General features: G+C 41.0%; 1 protein-coding gene across 2 annotated transcripts in view; it reads right to left on the bottom strand.

Annotated features, from left to right (window-relative positions):
- Window positions 1-27,498, bottom strand: part of gabra3 (gamma-aminobutyric acid type A receptor subunit alpha3) — an 85,024-nt gene that overhangs the window by 13,345 nt on the left and 44,181 nt on the right. For both annotated transcript variants that reach the window (XM_086225606.1, XM_086225608.1), the window contains exons 4-8: window positions 26,018-26,085; window positions 9,494-9,714; window positions 7,517-7,599; window positions 5,831-5,974; window positions 2,472-2,624 (exon numbers count right to left, since the gene is read on the bottom strand). In XM_086225606.1, coding sequence (XP_086081732.1) covers window positions 2,472-2,624; window positions 5,831-5,974; window positions 7,517-7,599; window positions 9,494-9,714; window positions 26,018-26,085 — 669 coding nt within the window. The remainder of the gene's footprint in view (window positions 1-2,471; window positions 2,625-5,830; window positions 5,975-7,516; window positions 7,600-9,493; window positions 9,715-26,017; window positions 26,086-27,498) is intronic.

Below are 27,498 nucleotides of genomic sequence, written 5' to 3'. Positions count from 1 at the left end.
TCAACATCTACAGTGTTGGTGGCCAGCTGGGTCAGCTTCTCATCGATTGATGTGCGAAGTGAGAACACTCAGCCACGCGCCAAAAATATCAGTCCATCCTGCAGCTTCAACAAGAACTGAAAGTGAGCTGTATTTTTGAGTTGTCTTTTGTCAAGACTTGTGTGTTTCCTGGCACCAATACTGTCAAGTCGTAAAATAGTAAAACTGTGTCCAGTGGAACTATGGGGTAAAATATCTACATTGTCCCATAATAAATACAAATACATAAAAACCATGAAAAAAGCACGAGTCGTTGTAAGCCACACACCCACACGCACACATATACACACACACACACTGGTGTCCTTCATGGATTTACTGTGAGTACATCACAAAATGTGAGAGGTGCCAACAGATCTCCAAACACTAATATCAATTAATTCTTCTTTTTTTGGGGGGGGCGTACAACATTTGAAGCTTTCCAGATCATTTCACATCACAGCCTTTACATTCAGTGTTGCTGGGAATCAAATGTGGCTTTGACAGTGGCTGCTCATCCAACCACATAAAAGCAATCACTTCATCTGTTCCAACCTATCTCATCTGCTGAAAAATAGATGCACAGTAAGCTCGAAAAGTGAAGATTGTGTGGGGAGGTCAGCTCATTTCAGTGGGTCATGAATGAGAAATTAAAGCGTACGAATGTACATATAAAAGATTGATGAATAGGCAGACATTTATTTATTTTCTGCTACTCTTTTCTGTGATTGACTTGAAACCCGATCTGGAAAGGTATCACATGACATGTACAAAGCTATAAGAAATGAAAAATAATCATCATTTAAGATCTATTTGTCTGAGAGAACAAATCATCCAAAGTATGACCATGGCTGGGAAACAGTGTCCTTCACAGGAAATCTTTCTATCATCCCACTGAGATAAATGATACTAATTACAGCTTCTCTCCTCCATGAAGGAAATGGTTCTCTATAAAAACTTTTGTGTGCATGACTGAAATAAGGTTCAAAAGACTTGAAATAAACCTGGGTCTGTGCGTGCAGAACCGAAGGAGTCCAGAAGTTTAGAAAACCCTGAAATAGGCAGTTGTGACAGTTTTAATTTCTGAAAATAACCCCTTGCTCTCTGTGCTTACGTATGCTATTTCTGCACAAGTGCTTCCCCTCCAAACATCAATATGTAAAGGTTAAAGGGGCACTGTCATACATATTGCAACACAAAAAGGTGTGGGAGGTTAAATTACAACTCATCTTTGTGTATGGAATGAGCTATGCGGGCAAATTACGGTCAACATGAATGGTGCAGGATGGAAAAGACCTTTTTCTTCACATTGCACACGTTGGTGAAGATTCTCAGTCGTCCGGGTCGTGGTACCTCCTAAGTGCTGTGTTGTAGTCAACTAGAAACCTATTCAAGGTAAATGAAGCAGTCCGGTTGACTATGACACAGAACTTAAGGCACAACTCAGACAATATCAAGTATGTGGATGTAGGAGTTTTTTTTCCTAGACTTCACAGGGAAGGTTTGATCTTTGGGTTCTTTTATCAATCATAAAGAAACACACCAACCTTTGGATAATATGCTCTTTCATCATCCTCCCAAGAGCCTGACAGGAAGATACATATCCATCTCTGTTGTGTGTCATGCTCTGTTGCAGTGTTGGCCATGATTAGTAGCAGCAGTGGCTCTTTCAGTCACTAACAATCCTATATTTATACTGGCTAAGTTTTAGCTGCAGCAACAAATCATCACGCCCGGTCAAGAAAAGTAGTTCCGGCTATGCGTCTTATTCTAAAAGCACGATGTCTTGACTTTTTATATTGTTATCATAGGGAATGTTATTCATAACTCTTCTAAAAATGCAGCCAACGCCATGTAATGGCTAATGCTAACATCTCTTATCACTGCCATTGGTTGTGCTAAGCTAACTAGCAGCCAGCTGGTTTCTTAGGGTCTCAATTCCCCCACATAACATGTAGGATGCATCTTCTCGTCTGGCTCTGAGGAGGATAAAAAAAAATGAATGTATCTCCCAAAACTTTTAACTGCCTATTTTGACTCAGGGCTTTGGTTGTGTTTGAATTAACTGTTGTCTCTTTGCTTGAATTTGATTGAAAAATTCCCTGTCTGTTCATCACTCACACTGTAGCTTCAGTTACAATCTGTGGATAAAACCAAACTGGGTCAGCTGATTTATTTTCCCTCTTCAACGGTTCGTATCTTTTAATTGGTGCGTTCCTTAAGTAGGCACAAATCAATACAGCGATAAAAGCTGGAAAAAATAGAGTACATTTCTCATCCAGGTCCATGTGCACTCCATATGCGTTAACTCCTTCTGACGATGTCAAGAAACGCAGCTCTGCATCTTTGATCGCTCCAACCTCACAGTTTAAAAGCTCCATATTTGCCAGTCAACACATTCTCAGACATTAACTATTTAGTGCATTCTTAGAGTTGACAAAGACTGTACTCACCAAATACAGTGCGCGCTGGAACCGATTCTCTGTTTAGCCAGAAGGAGACCTGAGACAGTATGACAGTCATGATGCAGGGAAGGTAGGTTTGGATTACAAAATAGCCAATTTTCCTTTTCAAATGGAAATATGTTGTCATCACTACATATTCTCCTGAGAGGGAGTGAGAGAGAAAGAGGAGAAAGGAAATAAACAGAGAAAGACATGGAGAGACATAATGGATCATGATTATTAATACAGTTATGCCCAGATGAGAACAACAGAAGATGAAATATTCAGAAGTACATTAATTAAAGTTAGAGCATTAACATATACACTTGAATCTTTAAATTAGATAGTTCTTAAGAGAAGGAGTAGAACAAATTAATTCATTTAAAATAACCGGTGAAAAATGTTCATGTCACTTCAGGGTCTGTTAAGAAAAGCATAGAAAATGGATTTGGCAGGGAGAAAATACACTGAATAGCAAAAGTATTAAAACCACTGACAGGTTTGGTATTGAGTATAATATAAAAGCCCTGCAACAAATCTCCCTTCATCAGGTTTATTCAGTCTTTATTGAATCTGTATGAGAGATGTGTTAATTATTCTAGCTGTCAATTTGGAGGCTGTAGTTTATGGTGCTGTTTGAACTGCACCGGTTTATACTGGGAGCTGTTCCTGGTGTTTATATCACCTTAATTCATTTAAACAGGATGGACAAAATTACTGTTGGTGGCACCACAAACTGTTGTACAGTCATTACCTTTAAAATAAATCAACTCATCTCTCAAACACATTCAATAAAAACTGTACTTTAGAATCATAAAGGGGGATTTATTGTAGGGCTGTTGAATTATACTTAATACCAAACCTGTCAGTGGTTTTAATACTTTAGATGATATGTGTATTTTTGAAATAAAGACCCACAAAGTTTCCCCTTCAATAGAATTCTTTGATGGCCAAAGATGTGGCCCTTTACCAACAGTATGCACTGTACTACTCCGGCCAAAGTGTAGCAGTTACTTTGCAGTATGCGTACATCAGAAAAACATGACAAATACCTAAATGCGCTGATTCAGAAAATTCAGTATCCCACGGGTCTGCTTGGCTCTCTCTGTCCCTCAATGCAAAGCAGTTGTTGCCATTTTGAAAGAGATTTGAATGGAGACAATGTAAATCCATCCAATTGGAGCTGATTGTTTTGGAAAATGTGAGAATGTGATTCACAGTTTCATACGGAATCATCTGTCTTGTGTCACTGTTCACATCTTGAATGAAAACATGTATAGAAATAATAACGGTGGGATTTTTGCACAGATCTCTACCAAAAAGTAGGTATAACGTTAGCTGCCTGCTGGGATATCTTTGCAGTGCTACAGTACTTCAGTTTGATTGGTATTGTGACACACAATCTGGCCTTTAGCAGGTATTGTACCTCATGTGATGTGGACATTTCCCTATAGACCGTTTTGTGATTTAAATCATATTAATCGTTGAGCCCTACAGCCTTTGAAGGCCGTTTGCTTCAGAGATGAAATAAAATATTTGACCAATAAGCACTTTTATCATTATCTGACTACAGAGATAAATGCATTAATTATCTGATTAAATTTTCATTTCTCTACGTCTGTAATCAGGACTCGGTGGTCTTGAGCAATGTCCCTCCCATGGTATTCTCTGGTCCTGAGACTAGAGGATCTTTGTTGTTACTGTGAATAACCTCTGTCTGCATTGTTCTGACCTGCAGTGCAGAGTATTTTCTTCAGCTGGGGTTTTGTTACCGAAACTAGCATATGGACAAATTGAGTCCCATAAGCTCAACGTCATGGACCAAGACATCACCATGTCTGTAATCAGAGCTGAAAGGATAGAAGAAAAGAGCCTTTCATTCCCTGAGGTGAATTATTATTTTTTTTCTCAAACAGATACCAACCAGAGCTGAACTGGCTTGAATACTCCCATTCCCTTGGATCAATGCAGTCCATTAACTCTAAAGCTTTGGTAGAAATTGGATTTCTTTTGACATGAACCAGTTTATGAAAGGAATCATGTTGACTCCACCTGGCAATCATACAGGGACTTAAGTTTCTTCCCCAAATTACCTTTGCGAAACTTGCGTTCAAACCACCAAATAGCAAAACAATAAAGATGAGCTAAAGGAAAGTGTTCTCAGAAGAGTTGGACAACTGCAGTTCTTTTGACAGTGTAATATACACATTTTGCTCCTGAGGAAAACAGCCATCCAACTAAGTGGTTACAACGGGGCTTTAGTCTCTAAACACAACTGAAGTCTGACAGATCTCCGTGATTCGCTAGCTTACCTCCTGAGAGCCACACGCAGCAATCTGCTTCACTGCAGAGTTTGGGTTTATCAAACAGAAAGCCAGTGTGGCTCAGTCGTAAGCTATGCATCCTTCAGTAATTGCTAACTGCCACACTGAAGCAACCTTTTTATCCAGAGCTTTGGAGCTCCTTTGTCACATCTTCTAGTCAGCTCAAGTTGGTAATAAGTGTGAAAGGTGTTATTGTTGTTTGCTTGAATTATTGTAAATGCTAACCACTAACAAATACAGCAAAAGCTCTATACTGCTGACCGTTAATGGTGAATTGTAACATACCTTACCTGTCTATTCCATCCCCTTATGTTAAAAGTGCGACCGTAAGTCCCCCAGCGACAGGATGATATGTGACATCAAGGGTTTTGTTCCACAGTGTTGATGAGGTGAGGTGGTGGAAGACAAATGAATATGTAATCAAACGTATGGCCTGGCAGACCTTCCTTTTAATTCTGTGCTTATTAAAGTTGACTCTGGACAATCACCCCGAACTGAATGGAAATGAGGCCCTCACCTCTGCCACACCTCTTCATATTATCTTAGCATATATGCTGCTGATGTAGTTTCCCTAGACCTGGGATCTTTTTTTTTTTTTTTTTTTTATTCACTCGGGAGAAAAGAGAAGCAAAATTAGAGAGAAAAGTGAACGGAGTGATTATATGTGCCAAGTGAGTTTATATTTCAAAGGTAGGTGCTTCATCCCATGAAACACGAATCTGATTTCACTGCTTGCGATTGTCTGTCCTGACAACATTGAGCATGTCTGTAGAAGCTGTCTGTGAATGGTTCACAAGCGCGTACACACTGAGCCCAACGTGTAAATTTGTTTGGATTAAGACTTAACCTTTTGCTTGTTTAAACACACAACATTTGATTTTATCAGCCCATTAGTGCGACCGCTAATCCGTTAACGTGTTGCAAGTTGGTGCTGGAGCTGATCCCGGCTGACATTGAGTGAAGGGCGGGGAAAACCAGGGCTAGCACTTAGACCCGACAGCCACTCCCACCTCTTAGCAATATAGGAGAACTGAAGAAGAGTACCTGTGCTGGAGCTGATGGTTTCTTTGCCAATGACGTGTCCCAGTAAGTCATACTGGTTCAGCCTGGAGCCGTCTTCTGCCACGGAGACAGATCTCTCGTCTCCTTGGGTCCAAAGGTAAATCACCTCGTTATTGGTATAAGCGTCTGAACAACAGTGGAGACAAAACAGAGAGTAGTTTTCTTACCAGTTTTAACACATTAGGGCATGATTCTTAGTTACAGCATGATCCATCCAGAGTTGATCAAGCTGACTTTTGAGGATGATTTTTAGATCATATTTTAGAACTCAGAAGGACCAAAGCTAATGTTCACTTTTTGACCTTGCTAACGCTGTGACTGATGAGCTGCTCACTTTTTATCTAGCACCCCCAGTACGTCCAATTTTGTCCCCTTCTTGTTCCAATGCATAAAACTATGATGCTGCTCTCTTCATGTCTTGAGTCTGGTCCACATGCTTGAAACCCATTGCTCTATAATGAGAAGCATTTTTTATTCTGTGTGCATACACTTCACCCCGGGAACTCCTGTTCAAGGCAGCCGCGGAATACTTTTATTTTATGCTGCTTAAAGAAATGCCTCTCATTTATAGTAGCTATTCCCTTGTATCGTGGTTCTAGCCTTGAGTTAATTTGCCTGACGTCTACAGAAGGCACTCCTGGATCTGTGGTGTGTTTTATATTCAATTCTGGCATTAACATGTGATCAGATCAAAGTACGGCTGATCAGACAGACCACAAACTGAGGTGGTCAGGACCACATGGGTTCACATTCTTAAACCAGTATGAAAACCACCTACTGAACCTATGAACACCTGATAATTACTAAAAAATCAGTAGATATAGTACCAGTGCATCTTGGGCAATTTGGTTTGCATGGAACATGGTAAGGAATAAGGGGGCGGCATGGCTCGGAGGTAGAGTGGCTGTCTAGCAACTGAAGGGTCGCGGTTTGATCCTCACTTTCCCCGGTGACCGTGTTGAAGTGTCCTTGAGCAAGATACTGAGCCCCTAATTACTCCTGATGGCCCTACGACAGACTGGCGATCAGTCCAGGGTGAACCCCACCTCTCGCCCAGTGTCAGCTGGGATAGGCTCCAGCCCCCCCGAGACCCTTAAAGGATAAGCGGTGTGGAAAATGGATGGATGGATGAATATTCTAACTCCGTATTGTTTTTATTTCTTTCATTTCCCAACAAGTGAGGCACAGAAAAAGCATTACTGCATGCTGTCAGTCATGTGTTCCTCTTTCTTTTGTTAAAAGTCAATCGACTGATCCCTCTCTCTATCTGCCCGGTGGTATTTTCTGAAGGAGAATTAAAATGTCAGTGTTCGAAATTAATAGAGGAATCAGTTGACACAATCCACAAAAAAAACTGAACATCTATGTTTTATTTGGGCATGATTTGAGTGACGTATCTACATGTGCTGCTTGTAATAAACACAAGCTGTCATGGGGAAATGTGCTGGTAACACATTTCTAAACTATGTACCTGTTTACATCCAGAGTGGGAGTGTGATCCAATCACAGGAGTTCCCTCCAGACTCATATGGACACTCATTGGTAATGGCAGGTGGGAACTAACTTGTACTTTGATCTTTTCACTTGTGATCAGATAACTAGGGACACATGTCAGTGCCTGGCCTGAACAAGACTTGTGTCTTGTTGAGACCATCTGGTCTGACTTACAACTTCCAAACTTCAAGGGACAGGCATGTGCATCCATCGGGAAGTCCTCCAGGTGCATGGGGCACTCAGCATGAATGGTCAACCTGGAGGGAGGGGTGGGGAGTGGACACACACACACACACACACACACACACACACACACACACACACACACACACACACAACTAGTCAGCCTGCAGTGGGGTTAAGGCGGCCATTCGAACAAATCTTAACACGTCACGAGAGGAAACTGTATTATCATAAAATGTAATTCATTGTCAGAGATGCTATTAATATTTCCTGAAGATATTTTGAGTATACCTTTAAAATTCATTCATTCATTTTGGTGTTTTTTTTTTCATTTGGTGTTGAGATGTAAAATAAGCCAATGACTGCCAAAAGTTTTGATCAGAGAACCTGGCCTCATGCTTTGATGATGACTTCTTAATCCTTAACAGTCAAGGAAGCAAAATTGCTTCAGCATCCACATAGATTGAGGTGAATGGGGGGGGGGGGGGTGAGTGATTAATGTTCTCACACAAAAACAGGACTGCAGCAGCCCTGGTAGACAATATCAGCTTCCCCGATTCAAAATAATGACGCAATCCTGCAGAGCTGAGGCCTTCCTCCCCGGCATTTCTCAGTTCAGATGCTGTGGATGTGCTGATTACATGGATTTAAGCAGTTGTTTGGTGCCAATCAACACACTGTACTGTGCTGAGGCACCTCTCTCTCTCTCTCTCTCTCTCAGAATAGTTGGATTTATTCTCGAAAGCTGAATACATATGAAGTTTGAAAATGATGTCTCTCCTCCACAGAATCGCTGCTTCTAACAATATGGCAACAATATCCTCTAGACCCATTTTGGCTGAATGGCCTATGCTGCACTCTAATGTTAATGTAATGACGAGAGCAATACCCGATGAGGGACTGAGGACCATTTGTGTGTTCTTTCAACAGCGCTTCCATTCCTATGGAAGACATAATGTTTTTAAACTCAGACGTCACTGATTGTTGTTACACATCTGTAAACCTGCAAGGAGGCCTTCAGGAAGGGATGCCGTAATTACAGGATGAGCAGCACGTCTGCTGTTCAGCACGTTCCGTGTTTGTGGGACAACCCTCTATTGACGGTGCGAGAACAACAAATCCACGACAGACAACATCAGAGGAACGTCTATATGATGTCTGTGCGGGTTGAGCTGCCGGCTCACCGCAGGAAATAGAAAAGATTAACTGTTCACTGAGCATGACGTTCACGCCCATGCAAATTTCCAGTCTGCGAGTTGTCTGTTGTGCGTCGCTATCTGAATTGTCATGACTGGAGAGCAACCCGTGCTGACTACCTTGGTTTACATTGAGAAGAGAAGGGTTGAACATTATTAGTAATCCATGTCTGATCCAGGTCATTGGTTTGAAAGTAGAAGTCAGATACTGAAATGATCAAGCTCCAGTGGCTGCTGCCTCAGATTACGCTTTATTGTCCCCACAGGCAAATTTGTCTCACAGCAGTGTACATTAAAAAAAAGAACAACGATTCTGCTGAATAACTGTATTTCTGATCTCTGGATGTTTCAGCATGCGATTGCCATGGTTTCAAGTGGAATATCTCTAAATGATATACTGGATGGGTTGCCAAGAGTTTTGGTATTGTGCACACGTCCTGTACTGCTGGTGATTAATTAAAATAACATTTGAGATTCATAATCTAGCACCATCATTAGGGATCATCTCATGATACTGATTATCATTATTCTGCTGATTATTTGTCTGAGGAGGTGATCTGTCAAAACCCCCAAAGTAGAAAAAAGGGAGACCAAAGACTAGTGACAAATTGTGAATATTTTATGATCTAACAACCCAAAGATTTTTACTTTACTTATATGACATTAAAAATAACTTAAAATTGTTATTGTTGAGAAGTTTTGTTGATCAGAAGGCTGCAGATTGCTTGTTGCTTATCAAATATTTTCAGGCAGAATCCCAAAAGTGTCTCACCTCATTGTGTAGAGAAGTGTGCCGTTGTCAACTAGTCGTAGAAGTTTGTTGGGTGTTGTCATGTTGTGGGCCACAGATTTCTTTCCATTGTGGAAGAATGTGTCAGGTGTCCAGATCTTACTGGCCAGGAGGTTGTTAAGAGGTAAAACCTGCATGGGCCCATCAAACTTCAGCCTCTCGTCTCTCCAGCTCTGACGGAAGAAGACGTCAATGGTGTACTCCTGAGGGCCAGGGAGTGCAAAGATTAGTTGGCGTGATACGTTTACACAGAAACACATCACATTGTTTACACTGATGGAATCACTCAGTGTGTGACATTCACCCTTTAGCCACTGCGGCATCTTTGTGGTGTTTGCACTCTGTTAACGTACAATACTGTTGTGTTCAAGACGCTCAGATGTACAAATACCCCAGGAACACATAAAACAAGAAAATCCTATCAAGTTATCAGCATATAGGTATTATTGGTGGCTAAAGTTGATATAACACTTTCAGTCAGTCATTTACTTTCATAAGAGATCTGTCAACCAGTGACAGCAGGTGCCTGCCCCAAATACACCTCACTTTACATTAACTGTAAATCTATTTTTGGAGGTACTTAACCTGTTTCTGGTAGGAACTGCTCTGTTAACAATGTATCTTTTGCACACAGATTAGATTTAACACGCTGTTTCATATTTTATTCATATACGACGACGTCTTTGTGTTTGCCACCAGCACACAAAAATCCTTAATTAAATAAAATAAAATCCAGGAAGAGGTGAGTATTTTACATTATTCATTCAGGATCCAGTGTCCTAGCAACAGACTTTTGCTATCAGCTGTGGATAGCAGCTGTGCAGACTTGAAAGATCAATAATTGTGCTTTTGCTGGTACCGTGAAAGCGCCCTTGTTGTGCACTGGTCACCACTGAGGTGTAACTGGCTGCCGCCTGTGTGCCAGACAAAGGCTGATATTCATTTCTCAGTGGCTTCTACAGCAGGAGGCCATCATCTGCAGCAGGGGAGTTGTAAAGCCTTCCATTCAACACATCAACGCTGCCTCTCTAAACAGCGTCAGATGGAAGCCCGTTAATTGATGCGATTGACCTCCTGATGGCCTGCAAACCTACAGGACTATAAAACAATTATACTGTATCCGTCCTCAAAACGGGGCTCTTAATAAAGCCTGCCGAGAGCTTCAAAAGCAGATAACAGCAGAGAAAGAGCAGCGGCGTGACAAACTTGTTTTACCTAACCCTTTCTTCTTCATTTTTTAAAAATCTTTTTATTCATTTCCTTAAAATTTCTTTTTATTTCTGAGGTTTTAATTTAACGGCAGTCCCTGTTTAGTAATGAGGCTTCAAAATCTTCATATCTACTAAAGTTCAAAAAGTAATACTTTTATGGTAATCATGTAACTCATGCAGTGTTTGCCCAGCGAAACGACAGCGAAGGACTGGAGGTCACGAGACTGATCAATACACCAGGGACACCAGGGGCTGCGCACATCCAGCAGAAACCATGTGTGTAGGTGCAAAAGCCATGCATCCACCTTTTCCCACACAAACCCTCGTTTGTAAAGGAAGAATGAATGTATGCATGTCTTTCTTAAAATTATTTTTATAAGCAATTCAAACCAGGGAAGTGGAAATGAAGAATAAGGCAAGATAGGGTGAATGTAAAACAAAAGCTACAACTTCACAACTTGTGTTTTTAATATCATTCACTGCTACGTAACCTTTCCGTAAACGTATCGACTATAAAAATGGACCGCGGCCTCGTTCACACACCGACGGCGGAGGCTGCCATGCAAGCTGCCATTCAACTGAACAGTCGTGGGCTCCTTTTTATTCGTACCTCAGTGGTATCATGGCCGAGCTACAGCCGCGTAACTCCTCTGCTTTTATTTATCTCATTAGTAATCTGACGTCTTTGGTTACTTGTTTGTTGTTTGTTTTTGTTTTTTTTACTTTTGCTAGCATCCGTAAGTTGATAGCTGCTGTTAGATTTGTTTTCTCCATTCAATCATTTTTATTCTGTTTGTGCCTCCAGAACTGAGGCTACGGAATAAAACATTTCCTCAGCTCCTTTTACACCCGATACACTGAGGCAGAATGGAGGGAACAGAGTTGTCCACCGATGAGCTGTTTCATCACATGTTTTCATTGCCAAGCCTAATAACTGGTGGTGTAAACATTTTATATATGCAAATGATTAATTAAGGGTGGTTCTCCATCTAATTCATGACTAAAGATGGGAATGGATGTCAAGCTCATGGATGCGCATAAAATTTCGCAATGTTCGGGTTTTGCTCTGAAGCCGTTTTGTGTAAATGCGCTCTTAATTAAAGCTCCGACTGCAATGATCTGGGGTTGGCCGGAAGAGCTCGTTTCCACGGATGGTTACTCTGCCTCATAGCAATGACACACACCTGGAAATTGCATTTCAAGTATGTTGAGAACTCTATAGACAAATATACAGCGGTAATTAGGTTCATCATCAGGTCACCTTCCCTGACTATTAACCTAAAATTGATTTAAAGCAGGAACACGTAAAAGGCTGTCACAATGTATCAATGTCAGAATTTTTGGCTTTTGTTTTTAATGAAACACGCACACACACACACACACACACACACACACACACACACACACACACACACACACACACACACGTTGTATTGTGTAGTCGTTGTGTAGGAAGGCGTCCCGTGATGAACAGCTACACTTGTGTGTGGTGGCTTGGCCCTGCTTGGTGAAACAATCATTTACTGTGTTTTTTTGAACACAACCCCCCCCCCCCCCCCCCCCCGCTGCTCATGAAACAAGGATTAATTTGAAGATTGACTAGGCTTCTTCTCTTTCTTGTCTTTCAATCTCCTCACAGTGCCAAATGGCACACTCAGTTCAAATGCCAGCTGGTATTCCTCCCGGGACTGAACGATTGATTTCTCCTTGACAGAGAGGACAGAGTAGAGCCTGCACCCAAAGGAAGCTTTCAATTATTATTTTTTTTCTTTATTGCAGCAAAGTTCATGAATAGATTTACCATAGTAAACAACTGTAATCTGAGCAGCTCCTGAATGACAGTCTCGCCAGCCGTTTCATGAATACAGAATCGTTTTCAATTTTTTTTAAAGCCTCCATGGCATTTAGCCTTTATCAGAAAGGCCAAAAGAGACTCAGGTTATGTGGGGACAGACAGGGAGAAGACATGGTTCCCGTTCCTGCAAAGATTCGATTTGCGACATCCTCCTATTCCCATTATTGACTCATCCGCACATTATTTTTTTCCGTTTATTGATTCATCATCAAAAGGCAGAAATGCCTCTTTTCCCTGTGGCGAAGGTGCTTGGTTTGTCAGACCAACAGTACGAATCACCTGAAAGATATTTATTCCTCATTTATATTGATAGAACACAGATGCCCCGGTGCTAATGGGTCTATTACCTCAAGTGTCCTTTTATTATTGGCAAAAAGAACTACCGGTCTATGATAATTAAAAAATGACAAACCTCACCGGCAGCCCATTTGTAGGTCATATCAGCTGTTAATGCGTCATGAGTCAAAAAACCCCACAAAAAACAATTTGGTTCTATGACAGATTGTTTGTGAGGGGAAAGACTCCACTCTCTCAGGTCGATAGACTGGTCTCCCGCAACATTTTCTTCATACGGAACCTGGGTTGACTTATTGTTCACTCTGATGTTCACAGCTCTCGAAAACTAAAACACCAGGGGCCAGAAGCATAAAGCTCTGCTTAGATTCATGGCTTTAACTGCGTGTACACGCAACAACATCTGGATACGCGTTCTTTTCAACACATTTAGGATGCCAGACAGTATCGCATTGGCTAAATCAATAGCTGTGTTGCAGTATTATTATATATTCTATTAGATAGTATGGCAATTGCATATTGAGTTAATAGGACGAAAAAGCAGCTTCAGGAATCAACGGCTGATGTGAATCGTTACAACTAAAATGAGCTTTTTGCTGTGTTTCTTCAGTTTAGCTTTTTGATTTCTTTTTTTTTCAATGCTGACTGTGGCAATATTTGGCAGCACGTGATCATTCAGCCTAGATTTGAATGTTTTTGGGTTTTTTTGTTTTTTTTTAGTTATTCATTTATTTGCTTAATTTGCACTGCTGCGCTGTGGTTGCGGGGTGAAAAGAGACAACTGCATACAATTTTTATTTGTGAATATGAATTTTAAAACCAAATTTATTTAAAAAAAAAAAATAAAGCTGTGCTGCATACTGATGTCACTACACAGATGCATTCTGGGTGTTAGGCATCATCCCGTCTGTCCTGCGTCAACTTGACAACATGTTGTCAAATCAATCAGAGAACACGATTTCCTTCACCGCCATGTAACCAGACGACGAGAGAAACAAATGTGTGACATTTAGTCACAGTGTGTTATTATGCATGAATCCAGCCTTTTCTTCTGCTGGTGCTGCAGAATGTATTTTGTTCTGACTCTGAATCGGTGCTGTCGCTGTCTGCCGTTGGAGATGTGTCTGTCACATGCTCCCCCCGTGCTCCCAGTAGGCTTTTGACGGCACTGACTGAAAAAAATACAACAGCTTGTAATTCATTGTCACCATTTCTCACCATTGTATTTATTTATTTCTTTATAGCTTTGGTCTAGCTCGCTTTTGAAGGTGAAGATTTTTGATATCTCCAGACACAAATATTCGCAGCCCACATTGTTTGCATCGACTGTAGCAGGTTTCATGGGTCGGATGAGGTAAGGTGCAGTTAGTCACCTGGATACAACAGTTTATGTTCTTTATGTTGTTTATTTTTAGTTTATTTTAATTGTTCATGTAGAAATCTGGTATATAGGACAATGACAGCAACAATGAACTAATCTCAATTAATCACTGAACAATTAAAAAAAAAAAGTACAGTCAGGTAAAACCAGGGATTTTTGAACAAAAGGGAAAAAAAAAAAAAAAGATTGTGGCACCTACAGATGTCATGTTTGAGTGTGTCTCAGCAGAAGAGAAAGGTGGCAGCTAATGAAAGAGCTGAATCAGTGAGAAAATGATCAGAATGTAAGGAAATGAGAAAAATGATTGGCTAAGCTGATGGGGGGCAGTTAAGGTAGGATGAGGGCCAAATGAGTCTAGCTGTTCAAAAAGCGACAGTGTCTGGGTTCATGATAATGGCAGGAAGATTGTGTCTAATATCGGATAGAATATTAATGCAGCCTTTGTACCTTGAATTAATGAGTTCATTAAATTCTAAATATTTAGTTATTACATCACACTTTAATGGCCATCACATTTTCATATTAATTTAGTTTTACTCAAGAGGTGAGACATTTTAGTCTACAGGATATTTAAGCGGCTTTCTTTTTTAAATAGATTAAAAAAAAAAAAAGAGTCTCCTCAGGAAAAATGAATTGCTCCGTCTAAGAAACAGAAATTCCACTGCTGGGTTCTTATTTTTCAATTTTCTAACATGACAAAGATATATTGTTTATCTCCATTTGCTCAAGTGACAGATTTGATCAAGCACCCTTGACAAGATATTGTATTTTACAACGGAGCTACGTCCACAACTTAGTGTGCAGAAATGCTGTGTGATATATGTTGTGATGTCTTGTTTTTGACAGTACGCAGCGGACCAGAGATAACGTTCTGATTAGCTGGTAGACCACTTCCTGGAGGCAGCGCATCCATTATCCCTGCTCCTCTCATCGTCACACTCACTTTTGTAATGATTATTCAAAGATTTGATGAATCCCTTAATTACTAGTCCTCCTTGATCTCCCGTTGACAATTATTCTGTCACTTTGCTTCAGTATACAGTTCACCTTGTCCTGCTGGGAGTCGAACCTGTGTGAGACTGGCAGTGAGCTGTGAATCCCAAGCAAACTCCATTTATCTTCAGTCTTCACAAGCTCTCCGATGTAAATACCTTCAACACATTTCATTGTATCTCACTTCATACATAATGTGCTCCCTGAAGTAATCAGCTTTACGGTAATTTCTTTTTAAGATAGAAGACGCTTTTTGAAATTATGTTTTTTTTGTTTGCTGCTCTCAAGGATAGCTCAACTTCAGTGGAGGACATGAGAACAAATGGAGCCTTTGGTAGGGGCGGCATGGCTCGGAGGTAGAGTGGCCGTCTAGCAACCGAAGGGTCACTGGTTTGATCCTCACTTCTCCCGGTGATCATGACAAGATATTGAGCCCCTAATTGCTCCTCCCTGTGACAGACTGGCAACCTATCCAGAGGGACCTCTCGCCCAATGTCGGTTGGGATAGGCTCCAGCCCCCCCGCAACCCTTAACAGAAGCACGTCAAAGCACGGCTGAAGGCAAACAAGCACGTTACCATTAATATCTGATACAATCTGATCACACGACCAATGCAATTAACATTTCATGCGCTACACTTTAACAAACTTGAGCACATTGTATATGTGCCTGTTACTCTGCATCACAACATACCCCACGCTGCTTACTTGTGTCACCATTTGTGATTAATGTAAATATAATTTTATTGTATCCAGTATCACATTCCAATACAAAGGTTTATTACTCTCCATGGTCCCTTACAAATAACAACAAAAAAACTGACAAATAATTTGCTTGTTGCTAACCGACTTGCATCTGATTTCAATAAACATTTCGGCCTTGATACAATCAGAAGGAGAATTAATGACTCTGCAGCAAGGGTCCTTTCAAACCAGCACAGGAAACTAATAATGGCAGACACTCCCAAGTCTAGTCAGCGATGCGGTGTAATAATATTACACTAATAATCAATCCCTTTCTGGACAGTTTGACCGTGATTTTCTATTATGGAGCCACTGATGAGCTCTGGATTGATTGAGGTTGTCATCACTCTACAAAGCATAACCCCTTCTGTGTTTATGCATGTTATCTGATTATCTCAACAACAGCAGATCTGACAATTGCCATTCTTGGCATATCGATTACTTACGACATGTTTAATATTGATCAACTTTAAACTGTCAGTGAGCTGCTCTGTTTCCGTCCCTTGCAGGGAAAGGTGGAGTATTTTTGGGCTCGCGAGCATGCAAGGAGAGCAGATATGAGACACGAACCAGAGAAAACTGCTCCGGAAAGAGGAAGAGCATATTTATCAGAACGGCCACAGCAACTGGCCAGGGACGAGCTGCCCATGGAGACACCTAGCAGGAACACAGCATGTAAACATGTCTGATCTTCTGTAGTTTTAGTTTGTATCACATCAGTCACATTTGATGCTGTGTAGAGATAGCATCTGATCTAAAATATCAAAATTGCATCAAAGCAGCCTACCAAAGTCTCTTACACGCCACATATCCATCTTAGTGTCTGGCAGCAACATTACTGACTTTATCAGGCATCACCACCCCCTTTAACTGAATGTCAAATGACAGGCGGTCTGGCAGAAGTCACGCCTAAGATTAGCCGGGGACAATCAGTTTGGGTTTAGAGACTGAAGGCCGCAGAGATGGAATGTAATTTTCAGTAGGATCATCACTCCATTCCATACCTTTTTGACATTCTAGTTTAGAGGTAATCCATTGCGCATATGCATATGTTGATTATAGCTGCTTTAACTGAGTGATGGGAATTACTTGGAAACAACCATAAAAAGAGAAAAAAATGCTTTAGTGATCATGACAAATGCCTGGAGAGGAAACTAACATCCTGCATGTCAACATGTCATCATTTCATTTTCAATAATTCCCTGTTGCAGTTTAGAAGGTCATTTTTAGCATTCGGGGTTTTTGTGTGAACGATCACAACAAAATGGCAGATGAGAAAATGAAAATGTAGAGAGAGATAAAGAGATACTCCTCCTGCCCTCCTTATTTTCACGACAGCCTTCAGATTCTTTACCAGCGTGAAAGAGAATAGATTGTCACAGTGCTGCAGGGAAGACTTATTTTTGTGGGTCAACTCGGAAGTTAGCATCACCATGGGCTCTCTCAGCTAAAAGACAGTGGGATTATGATGATGACATTGGATTTTGAATTATTGCAAATGAGCTCTGTGGCAAACAAAAATGTATGAGACAAACACGTTTTTGTTTTGTAAAATAATCTTCACAAATAAACACCACTTGTATGATTTTTGAAGGGCATATCCAATCGTTAGACGCAATCGTTATGCTACGAATGAACTAAAAGTGGAGACGTTCAATGTCCACAACAACTTCTTTACCAAAGATGCTCAAAGCTTCAAAACCCACGTGTGTGGTATTTACTGACATATTTTATCCCCAAGGACAAAACGTCGAAATGTCAGCTATTTGTGACTTATTTCACGGTCCTTATCTCAGGCTTTAAGTGAAAACAACAGCAAAAAAAAACACAACAATTCTTTATTCTGTATGATACGCATGTCATGCCAGACTAAGAACACATTACACATCAAGAGGCGGCAGTAATGTTACAATCTTCTTTTAGTATTGCTCAAATGTGTTGGTCCTTGCTACGTCTGCAGTTGGTTGATATTCCTGGTGCCTCGAAAATGTTGAAAAGTTAGCCTTGCTAACCGTAACCACCTGGGTCCCTCCTGTCCCTACAGGGTCCTTACCTGTGGCTGTAGCACATTGTGTTCCAGTGCAAAAAGACTGTGCTGCTTTTGTTTCCTATCCGTTCCCTCTGTGCACACGAATCCTATTCTGGCATGAAGGAGTATGATTATTTGTGTAGTTAGGGAAAGTCAAGTCGTGTGTTAAAGATTGTTGGGTTTTTTTTTTTTTATCCCTCAATGTTTCTGAGAACCTAGATTTTTTTGTTTTCTCATGAAAAAGGGGCTTAATGGGGCTTACGACTCAAACAAGGGCAACATGATTGATACAGGATCAGGTAGCTCACCTTGAAATTTTAGCAACACAAACCTCCATCTGTTCTGTTCAGAAGACCTTGAGCTGCTCAGGCATTTTGGAGTTTGACTTCCTTGAATTTTAAACATACTGACTGTGTGCTGAAAGTCTAAGATATTCCAGAAATGTTTACCTGCAGGGTATCGGGCCATCACTGAACTCTTTGTCAAAGCAAGTTTCAGCGCAGTACCTGTGACAGCCTAAATCGCTACCCATTTCATCAGAGCAGACCTGTCAAATCCCACTGTGAAACAGGGAAATGTGCTTTGACACACCATGCATGTGAATGAGAAGCACAGTCCTTGTGAGAAGGAGTTAGGAAGACAGAAACAAAGACAGAGGAAGTGAGGGGGGGGGGCTTTAGATAGAGAAACACACCCACCTACTTACTGGAGATCAGCGTCAAGATTGTAACTCACATTCTGGGTCTCGGTGTGACACACTGCAGAATTCTGCTGTAGTCTCACACTCAAGTCTCCTCGCCCAGACTCTGAACTACGTGCCATGTTATTGGCCTAATATTCGAGTTTCCCTGTCATGCACTTAGCTTCCCTTTTGTTTTGATAGTGGAACAGGGAAGGCAGATGTGGCATATTGGGGTCCTGGTGAAAGCTGAACAAGTGGCCCTTAGGGTGAGAGCGAGGCAGACATTTCTAGGACACTTGAGGTCACAGAGATGGGTAATTGAACCCCTGGATATACATGATATTCAGAACACCATGCCTAGGGTGGAGAGTGTTCTCTGTCTAGGGAACATCTCAGTTTTAACAATTTCTCCAACTATTTAATGCTTCACATTTAAGCCTGGAGTAGCTCATGGGATGGTGATGCTGGTTCATTGCTCCACCGTGATTGGATGGATTATAATGGAATTCAGCACAGTCACTCATGGTCCCCAGAGGCTGAATCTTAAACTTTGGCAATCCCTTAACTTTGCAACTGGGACATTTGTTCAAGAAAAAAAAAAAAATCAACAAAACATATGGCACATAAATATGGTTCCCAAGCCACGTAGCTTACTGATCCACTAAATGTTTCACGGGTGCCTCTATACGTTTGATGTCTTCGTGAAATATCTCACTCATAACTGGATTGCTTGTCCGGAAACAAAGCCCTGATACTCCTGTTTTCCTCAGGATGAACCATTGTGTGTTTTGATGGGGGTAGGCTATAAGTTGAAAAATGCACGTCCCTACTATGGGAGGAAAAGCATTTTTGTTCTGTTTCAACCTGTTAACCCAACCTAATCTCACACACACCGCACACTTGTGTCCATTTATTTTGAGTTAAGGAGGATAACCCAGAGGTAATGGAGGAAAAGGTGCCTGTTGGGGATGGAATCATCTTCCTCTTGTTGTTGTTTATGTCACTCAAAGGGGCTACGCAGTAATACTCCTCCTCCTCACGCAAACATTACCTGCCAAACATCAGCATGTTAGCATCATAATTGTGCGCATGAAGACATACTGTAGCATTTATAGCACATTTAACTCAAATCTATTCATGGATTGAGGGGGCTGCCTCAGTAAATGTTTTCTGCAGTATATTAACACCCAAATAGGAAAATACAAGAAGGTAACAAGACTTTCATGAAAAATACACTCCCTCCTAATGCCAAACTTAATTCTACTCAAGCTTAGTGTGCATGTACATCTTCTAGGCCTTTCATACAAATGTGCTAATTTGAAGTGTTGTTTTAAGGTGGGTTCTGTAATATAAAAATGCCAAGCCATAAATGAATGTATGAACATCTTTTTACATCTTTATTGGAATTATCAAAACAGGCATGAATAAACAGTTTTGACCTCTTTGAAATCAGAAAATCATCTGTTTTCTGTGCTGCATTAAAGTGCCAGTGCTCTTGAAAGAGTGTTATAGTTTATTCATAAGGAGCACTTTCAACTTACAGTTAGAAGTTAGTGAGCTTTATGAAAGATGACTTAGGAATCGACAGGGAAAAATAACTCGCTCTGGTAAATAATTCTGGAGTAACAACATGACAGTAAGAAGATGTATTCAAATGTTTTTCCCTCATTTTATTTTACAGCCATGCAGATAGCTGCTCCAAATCAATCTAGAAACCTTTTAGTGAATTGTTTGATACAGAACTTTCCTCTTGAGAACCCATCAAGGAAATATCTTGAAAAGCTTTTCTTTCACCTTTGAAATACCTCCAGGATTCGCCAGTTCCTTTCACTGACCTACAAAACTAGTTACTGCTCTTGTTTCCCAGAACTGCTTGCGAAAATACTCTGAGGTTTCCACACTTCAATAGCACATCCGACTCAGTCTGTACTTGATAGCCTGGAAACTCATGAACCAGAAAACATGATCGCGCAACCCTGACCTACTGTACATTTGCCTTCATTGCCTGTGAGCGCCAGAGCTTGTTGTCTTCAAAATCCCTTCAACACTTCACCAAATCAACACTCAGGAGAATAACTCAACATGGCAGGTTTTCTTAATCTATGAACGTAGCCAAGCCCTTCATGGCAGCAGTCCTTGACATCATCGAAACTCAAAATATAAACTGCAACCTGCTCCCACTCACTCAGAGGATGACTCCCCTTTTGAAACAGGCACGTATTTCAGCAAGTAAGGCCGCTCATTATTTAAGTCCGGAGTTGAGACCTACTTATTTAGTGCCTAGCCACATTTGCTCAGTGGACTGTATAATCTGCATTCTTTTCCTATCATTTCCTCCTCTGCTCTGAGGCAATTGTCTATCCCTATGGATATCATACCATCCTGTTCAATAGCCCTGCAACAAATTCTACCTTTTGTGGAGGTGGAATTGTTGAGAGACAGTAGGAATGTGAAAGAAATGTGCAGTAAATCTTTTTTTTTTGATGATGCTTTTTTTGGGGGGGGGGGGGGGATCAATGGCTTATTCAAAAAATGTCTGCACACAACAATAACATAAATGGAGAATATATCAAACGGGTAAACTCATCCAACAAAATGTAAGCTTGCATTTTTTGTAACACTGATGCCATTGTTTGATTCTTCCTTCCATAATATTTTTGTTGCTAGACTGCGACGCGGGGTGTATGCACATACTGAGACTAAAAACATGGTTGCCTGCAGCCACAACAAGCACAGTGGGGTAATGATCAGCGGAACATCATATCATAACTGGTGAAGCGGTGCAGAAATGTTGATCTTGCGTTCCCACATAAAATAGGAGAAGGACTGCTGCTACCAGCAATCTGATCCCAACCAATTTCGAACTACCCTGGAGTTCTACAACATGTGGCTGTGACCAGAACATCACCACAAGTGGGTTGTGATGTCCTGAGCACTCATGTCATGTGCCTGCGACTGACTGTGCTGTTTTCCATTGATTCACGATGTCGCCAAGTGGAGCATGTGAAGGGAATAAAAGATTGGGGCTAAAATTGAGCCCTGAGAAACCCCAAAGGTGGTATCTGCTGAAAAAGATAAAGTACTGTCTATTGTAATAAAGTAAATGAGCTAACACTGGCGCACAAAGCCGGCTCTTCATACTGTGGCCAGCGTAGTGTATCTCCACAGCAGCAGGACGGCTCTCATGACAGTGAGACTCAAGCCCGGCGTTTCTGTGTTTGAGTTGTAGAAGTGCTCATTCACAAATTTGGGCTTTTCAAGCACATGCAACTTTGCTAGTGTTTAAATGAAACTCAGCTTCTAACATTTTATCCATTTTGCATTTGATAGATAAAGTGTAGCGCGGCGCATCCAAACTTTTTCCCTTGGAGGGCACAAACCTCAAACTAAATGATGGGTCCAAACATAGGGAAAGGGAAACAAACATACAGTATATTCTGTTGTGGAAATGTCTTTTTATCTCACTGTCTGTTTTTTTTTTCTGCTCTCGTGCCAAACTGACATCCTGTGCAAAGGGTTACCCTGCTGCATGATCAAATTATGAAAAAAATAAATAAAAAAATTAGGGATCCTACATATTTGATGATTTTACTTCCCAAAAAATGTGTTGAACAATGATTTACATAATCTATAAAATTATGTAATAGTTCCACTATTTTATTTATTTATTTATAAAACAGGCTTGACAGGCCAGATTGAACCTTATGGAGGTCCATATTTGCCCCCTGAGCCCCACTTTGGGCAGCCCCGGTGCTGAGAGACAGGAAAAAAAGAGATTTGTTTGCCATGTTCTCAAACCACTTTGCGATCGTGAGACTCTTCTGTCACAACAGTTATGTTGTACTGTGTTACATCCTATAAAAATGAAGTGAACTATACCAACAACTGAATACTAATCGTGTGAAATACTACTAGTTTATAGTTCTTATGCTTCCATGCTAGAAAAAAGTCATGGCCAGGGCTCCTGTTTTCCCCGCATCTGTCCAATATCTCCCCTCTAACAAAGTCCTTCACATTAGGTCACTGTGACCTCACAAAATACTTTTCTGGCTTAAAATCAAGAACTTGAACTCTAACTATGAGAAACCACAAAGCTTGAACTAAGGAAGTGATGACATTTTGTATCCTAATAGGTCAAAAGTCACACCTTAAAGGAATAATGGTGGATTCCATTTCACCTGAAAGAAGTTGAAAAACTTTTATCGCATAACTTTAAAATCTGCCCTACATAGTCTGTTTTCCAAACCTAAAAAAGTACGACTATTCTCCTTTTCCCCTTTACCCCATTTTTTCGCCAGTTGCACCTCACTGATTCACCCTACCAAGCTGTGCTGGTCGCCCAGAGCCCCACATTAGCGGGCAATTTAACAGACCACTGCTCTGCCTTGGCACCCTGACTGGTTTGTGTGGAGACATGAACATACGTGTCAGGTCAGACCACAAAAGTGTTATCAACCTAACTTGATAACGCTGAATTGAGATCACTACAACTGAGCTCATTGAACAAACCAAATGTGTTAAGTAGGCTTTTGGGTCATTGGTGGGTTGCTCCCACTGGTGCAACAACTGAGTGATGAAGGTTTTCTCCAAAAATGAATGGATCCTTGTCTCTGTGTCCCAGATCTAAGAGACCAGCCACAGGTGAAGTCTCCAGTCCAACTCACACATGCACTGACAAATTAGTCTGGTCCTCTGCTCAGCCATGGCCATGTTTGCCCAGTTACCAGTCCATAAAGGGAAGCAGTTACTTGGCTGTGCTGTCATTTTAACAGTAAACTATAGCAGGCACATATGTGGCACATAACTGTGGAAGTGCAGAGTGTTTTTTTTACCTGCTACACCAACTGTGTCTGTGTTGAGTGTGGGCTGCAGGCCAGCCATGAACAAGAATCAGCTGCACAGAAATAGAGGTCTGCAAAGGCTCCCCACAGCTCTGAAGGTCAGTGTTGCAGCTTCAGGTGATTGTAAGGGAAACCTTGCGCTATGGCAGCCATTTTGAGCTCTGCTCAAACTATTTCTGCAGTAGATGAGTCAGTTTGGAAAGATTGTAGTTCTAAAGTCAGATGCAACCTAATGTCAGGTGATCTCTTGTGTTATTGTGTAGGATGCAACTCTGTTTGCAGATATAAAATTGCCATTTTTTGTTTTTGTTAAATAAACTTGTTTACTCTCAGCTAGAAATGTGTAATTAGCTAACCAGAAGCCTTGGGAATGTTCTCTCATGCACCGTTTAGTGCATCTACCCCAAGCAGACGACCAACTAGAGGTCAGAGAGACATCAGAGGCATAGAGAGAACAGAGGTGGAGTTTTGTAAAAGTTCAGTTCCTTCGACTCAAGGGAATGAATTCATCAGAGGAGTCTTGCCTACAGCAGATAGTCAGAGCTGCTGTTTTCAGAGACACACTGATGTCTGAATGAAAGATTATGGAACAGGAAAACGGTGGTCAAAGAGTTCAAAACTGAGCTGGTTAAAGAGGCAAATGATAGCTATGTAGTACTTTTTCTTAGTGTTCTGACAAGATTCCCTATTCATGCAGCCACACAATGTTGCCAGTATGTTTGCAGACTACTGTTAAGATTTCAGTCAGTTTATGAAATGATAAATCTCATAAATTAGTGACATGTTCTGCTAAATCATTTAATTATACCTTCTATGTTAATAATTCTGTTCTCGTATACAAAATGCAGGATACATCATTGAGTCTTTCATGTATCCTGCTGCAAGAAGCATCAGTAAAAGAAAATCTTCTTTTTTTCTGTCGACCCAGCCACTTTAATTATCTTTAGAGATAATTTATTCAGAGGTTCTCATGAGACCCGGGTGGATTCTAAAGTTTGAGTCTGACAGCCTGAACATCACCTGCGCCACAGCGCTTTTGTGCAGAGTCTTGTTTTAATGTGAAATTGCCCTCATGCGAGAGACCAAGAAACTCGACTCAAAACCTCGCTAATCTTGCTACATCATACAAAATGTCGAGCCAGCTCAGAGCTGAGCCAGAAAAACTTCTCACTGCTCAGGGCGGTCAATTAGAGCTGCATGATCAAATATGTCAAATGCTGCACAAGGTCCCCAGACAAAGGATGAACCATCCCCAACGCCTGCTGTTTAAAGGCGGTCATCCAGGGCTCTTTGATGCAAAATGGCATTTCTCCAGAATAATGCAGTTAAGAGGACGATACTCTGACAAGAGCAACTTTCCAAAATGGCAACGGGAGATTTTAGTAGTATAATAGTTCCATGGCAAGCTTTTACACTCCTGCGGATACACACTGTATCATGTTTGATATCTATTTTTTATTGTATTTTGTCTTTTGAGTCCTAATGGCTAATATCTGCACATCACATCATTATTGGCTTTTTTTTCATCAAACGCTCATCATTCAACCCAAAGATTACCACGTTATTTAATAAACCTTAACATCTAAGATGAGAGGATTGGCTGATAACAGTGCCTTGTAAAGTATGTAACTGTCTGTATTCACAGAAGACTACGGGGCAGATGGGCTAGCATGTTAGCATTTAGTGTAGGCCTAGTTTTTTTGTTTTTGTTTTTTGTTTTTGCAATGGCTTGAGCAACCGGGCTGCACATGCTCGAAGCCAAAGCACATGAGGATGCATTCATGGCTGAGTTAAGACAGAAGTTGGAATTTCATACAAAAACACAAGAGTAGTTGCACAATGAGAGATTTTTTTTCTCTGTTGAACGGCGGAAAAAAGAAAGCGCAGGTGTTGTTTTGTGTTAATATAGGTCACACATTCGATGGAGGAACCACAAAAGCAGTATTGTTAGCGCCAGTTTTTCCTCATTTGAACAGACACATCGTCCTGAGAAGTGTGGCATGCGTGGAAGTTGAGGAGAGTGTGCCAGCAGCCGGATAAATGTATTAAAAAAACCTACATTACTGGCCTCAACAATGTCAAAATTGCCTGTAAGGAGCTTTACGACACAATCAGTCAGGCAGAATGCTGCATGCAGAAATCCGCTTCTTTTGAACACAACAGGAGTGTTTGTTTAAAATAGCTGCAGCCTGTCTGACTCGCCGCACAAAACATCAGAAGAGAAGCCAGCAAGAGTTTGATGTTAGCTGTCTACCACATCAACCCAATCCCCGAACGACGAAGGTCAGAAAGAGCTTTTATCTCTCATCTTTCTTTACGCTATATCCCTGACATTTATGAAAAACTTCAGTTTTGTCTATAGCGATTTTGTTTTGGCAAAGTTTGAAACAGTTGTTCATGTTTAGTAGTTAGATGGCAGATGCTTTAATATGGCAGCTCGTGGTGATGAGAAGAGGCTGGAGGAAGAGGATACTCACCATGTCAGTATCTGACACCGGCCCAAAACTTGTCACATAGATGTTTGTCCTCACTTCTGTCACACTCTCTGGGAAAAGAGTCAAAAAGGACCAGAAGATATTAGAGCCTGTATACAAAGCTTTGCTCCGTCTTTGTTAAGCTGGTTGTTTGCGTACACGATGGTGAAGTCTAGCCGCTGGTGTTTAACTAAGCTGCTACCTAATTCAACAGTAATCTCGGGTTAGACGTTTCAGGCAGAGGAAAAATTACATTTAAGCACATTCGCTGACAAATTTGTGGCCCTGGTCAACTTTGTGGTATAACAAGTATATAACAAGTATAACATTTGGTACCAGCCTACATTTCCTAAACTCACACATTTTGCTATATTGCAGTGGTTACATTGTGCCCTCCTCTTTATTTTTTTGTTTTTTTTCCCCGTCCTCCGGGACAAAAATGTTGCTGTGAGGAAACTCGCAGATGCTTTTCAAAGGCTTTAGTTCAGAAAATCTACCATTTGTTTGGCTTGAAATATTTTTGTCCACGACAGCATGAAATCTGCTTTGGGCCTGGCCCAAGTCTGTATCTTTGGAGAGTAGACATCCCTTTTGACCCAAAATAATTTTAGTTAGCTTGCCCCAAAAACATTTAACAGTCCCTTAGGGGCTGCTCAGGACTAGAATTCAGCAGTTCCGCAAGGGATGGGTTTGTTTTGTGTGTGTGTGTGTGTGTGTGTGTGTGTGTGTGTGTGTGTGCGTGTGTGATTATTTTTATAATGGGCACACTTAATTGCTGTTACACAATTCCATACACACATTATTACATTAGTGGAAGTATGTTCTGCTTTTCTGCTGCATTCTTCAATGGTAACATGTATCAGCGCACTTTATGTCGCAAAACAAGCTCTTCCAATCACTTTGTCTCCGTCACAGTGATTTATGTTTGATTCACAGCACCAAATGATCACATAATAATTAAAAAATAAATTAGTCTAGACTCCTAACTGTGATATTCATTACAAGTTTTGAATCATTGTTTCCATTACTCCTCAGTGATATTAATGCATTAAGTAGGGCATGATATGAGAGTCGTGACAGATCAAATTTTGCCCTCTTATTGTGGGCTGAATCAGCTCCTCTGGGGGAAATGTGTAAAGCCGGCTTTTGGCCCGTTGGTGAGACAAATAGCTGCTCCCAGCGGTGCAACAACTAGAGAGTGATGAGGCTTTTCTCTGAAAGTGAATAGATCCTCAGCTCTAACTGTGTCCCAGATCTAAGAGACCACCCACAGGTAAAGTCTCAAGTCTGGCAAAGGGCCCCCCCTGAGAGAAGAGATCCACTTTCACATTAATCACTTGTGTGGCACAAATAGCTCTCACAAATATGTGATTATCACAACACAGAGTCAGCAGTTTGCATGGCAGGCTTGGAATGGGGTGTGTGTGTGAGAGTGTGTGTGTGTGTGAGTGTGTGTGTGTGTGTGTGTGTGTGTGTGTGTGTGT

Source organism: Aulostomus chinensis, chromosome 15, assembly GCF_037954235.1.
Source record: "Aulostomus chinensis isolate RoL2024-O1b breed Wild chromosome 15, RoL_Achi_v1.0, whole genome shotgun sequence".
NCBI lineage: Eukaryota > Metazoa > Chordata > Actinopteri > Syngnathiformes > Aulostomidae > Aulostomus > Aulostomus chinensis.
Note: the sequence above shows the minus strand (reverse complement) of the source record. Positions and strands in the feature narration are given on the sequence as shown.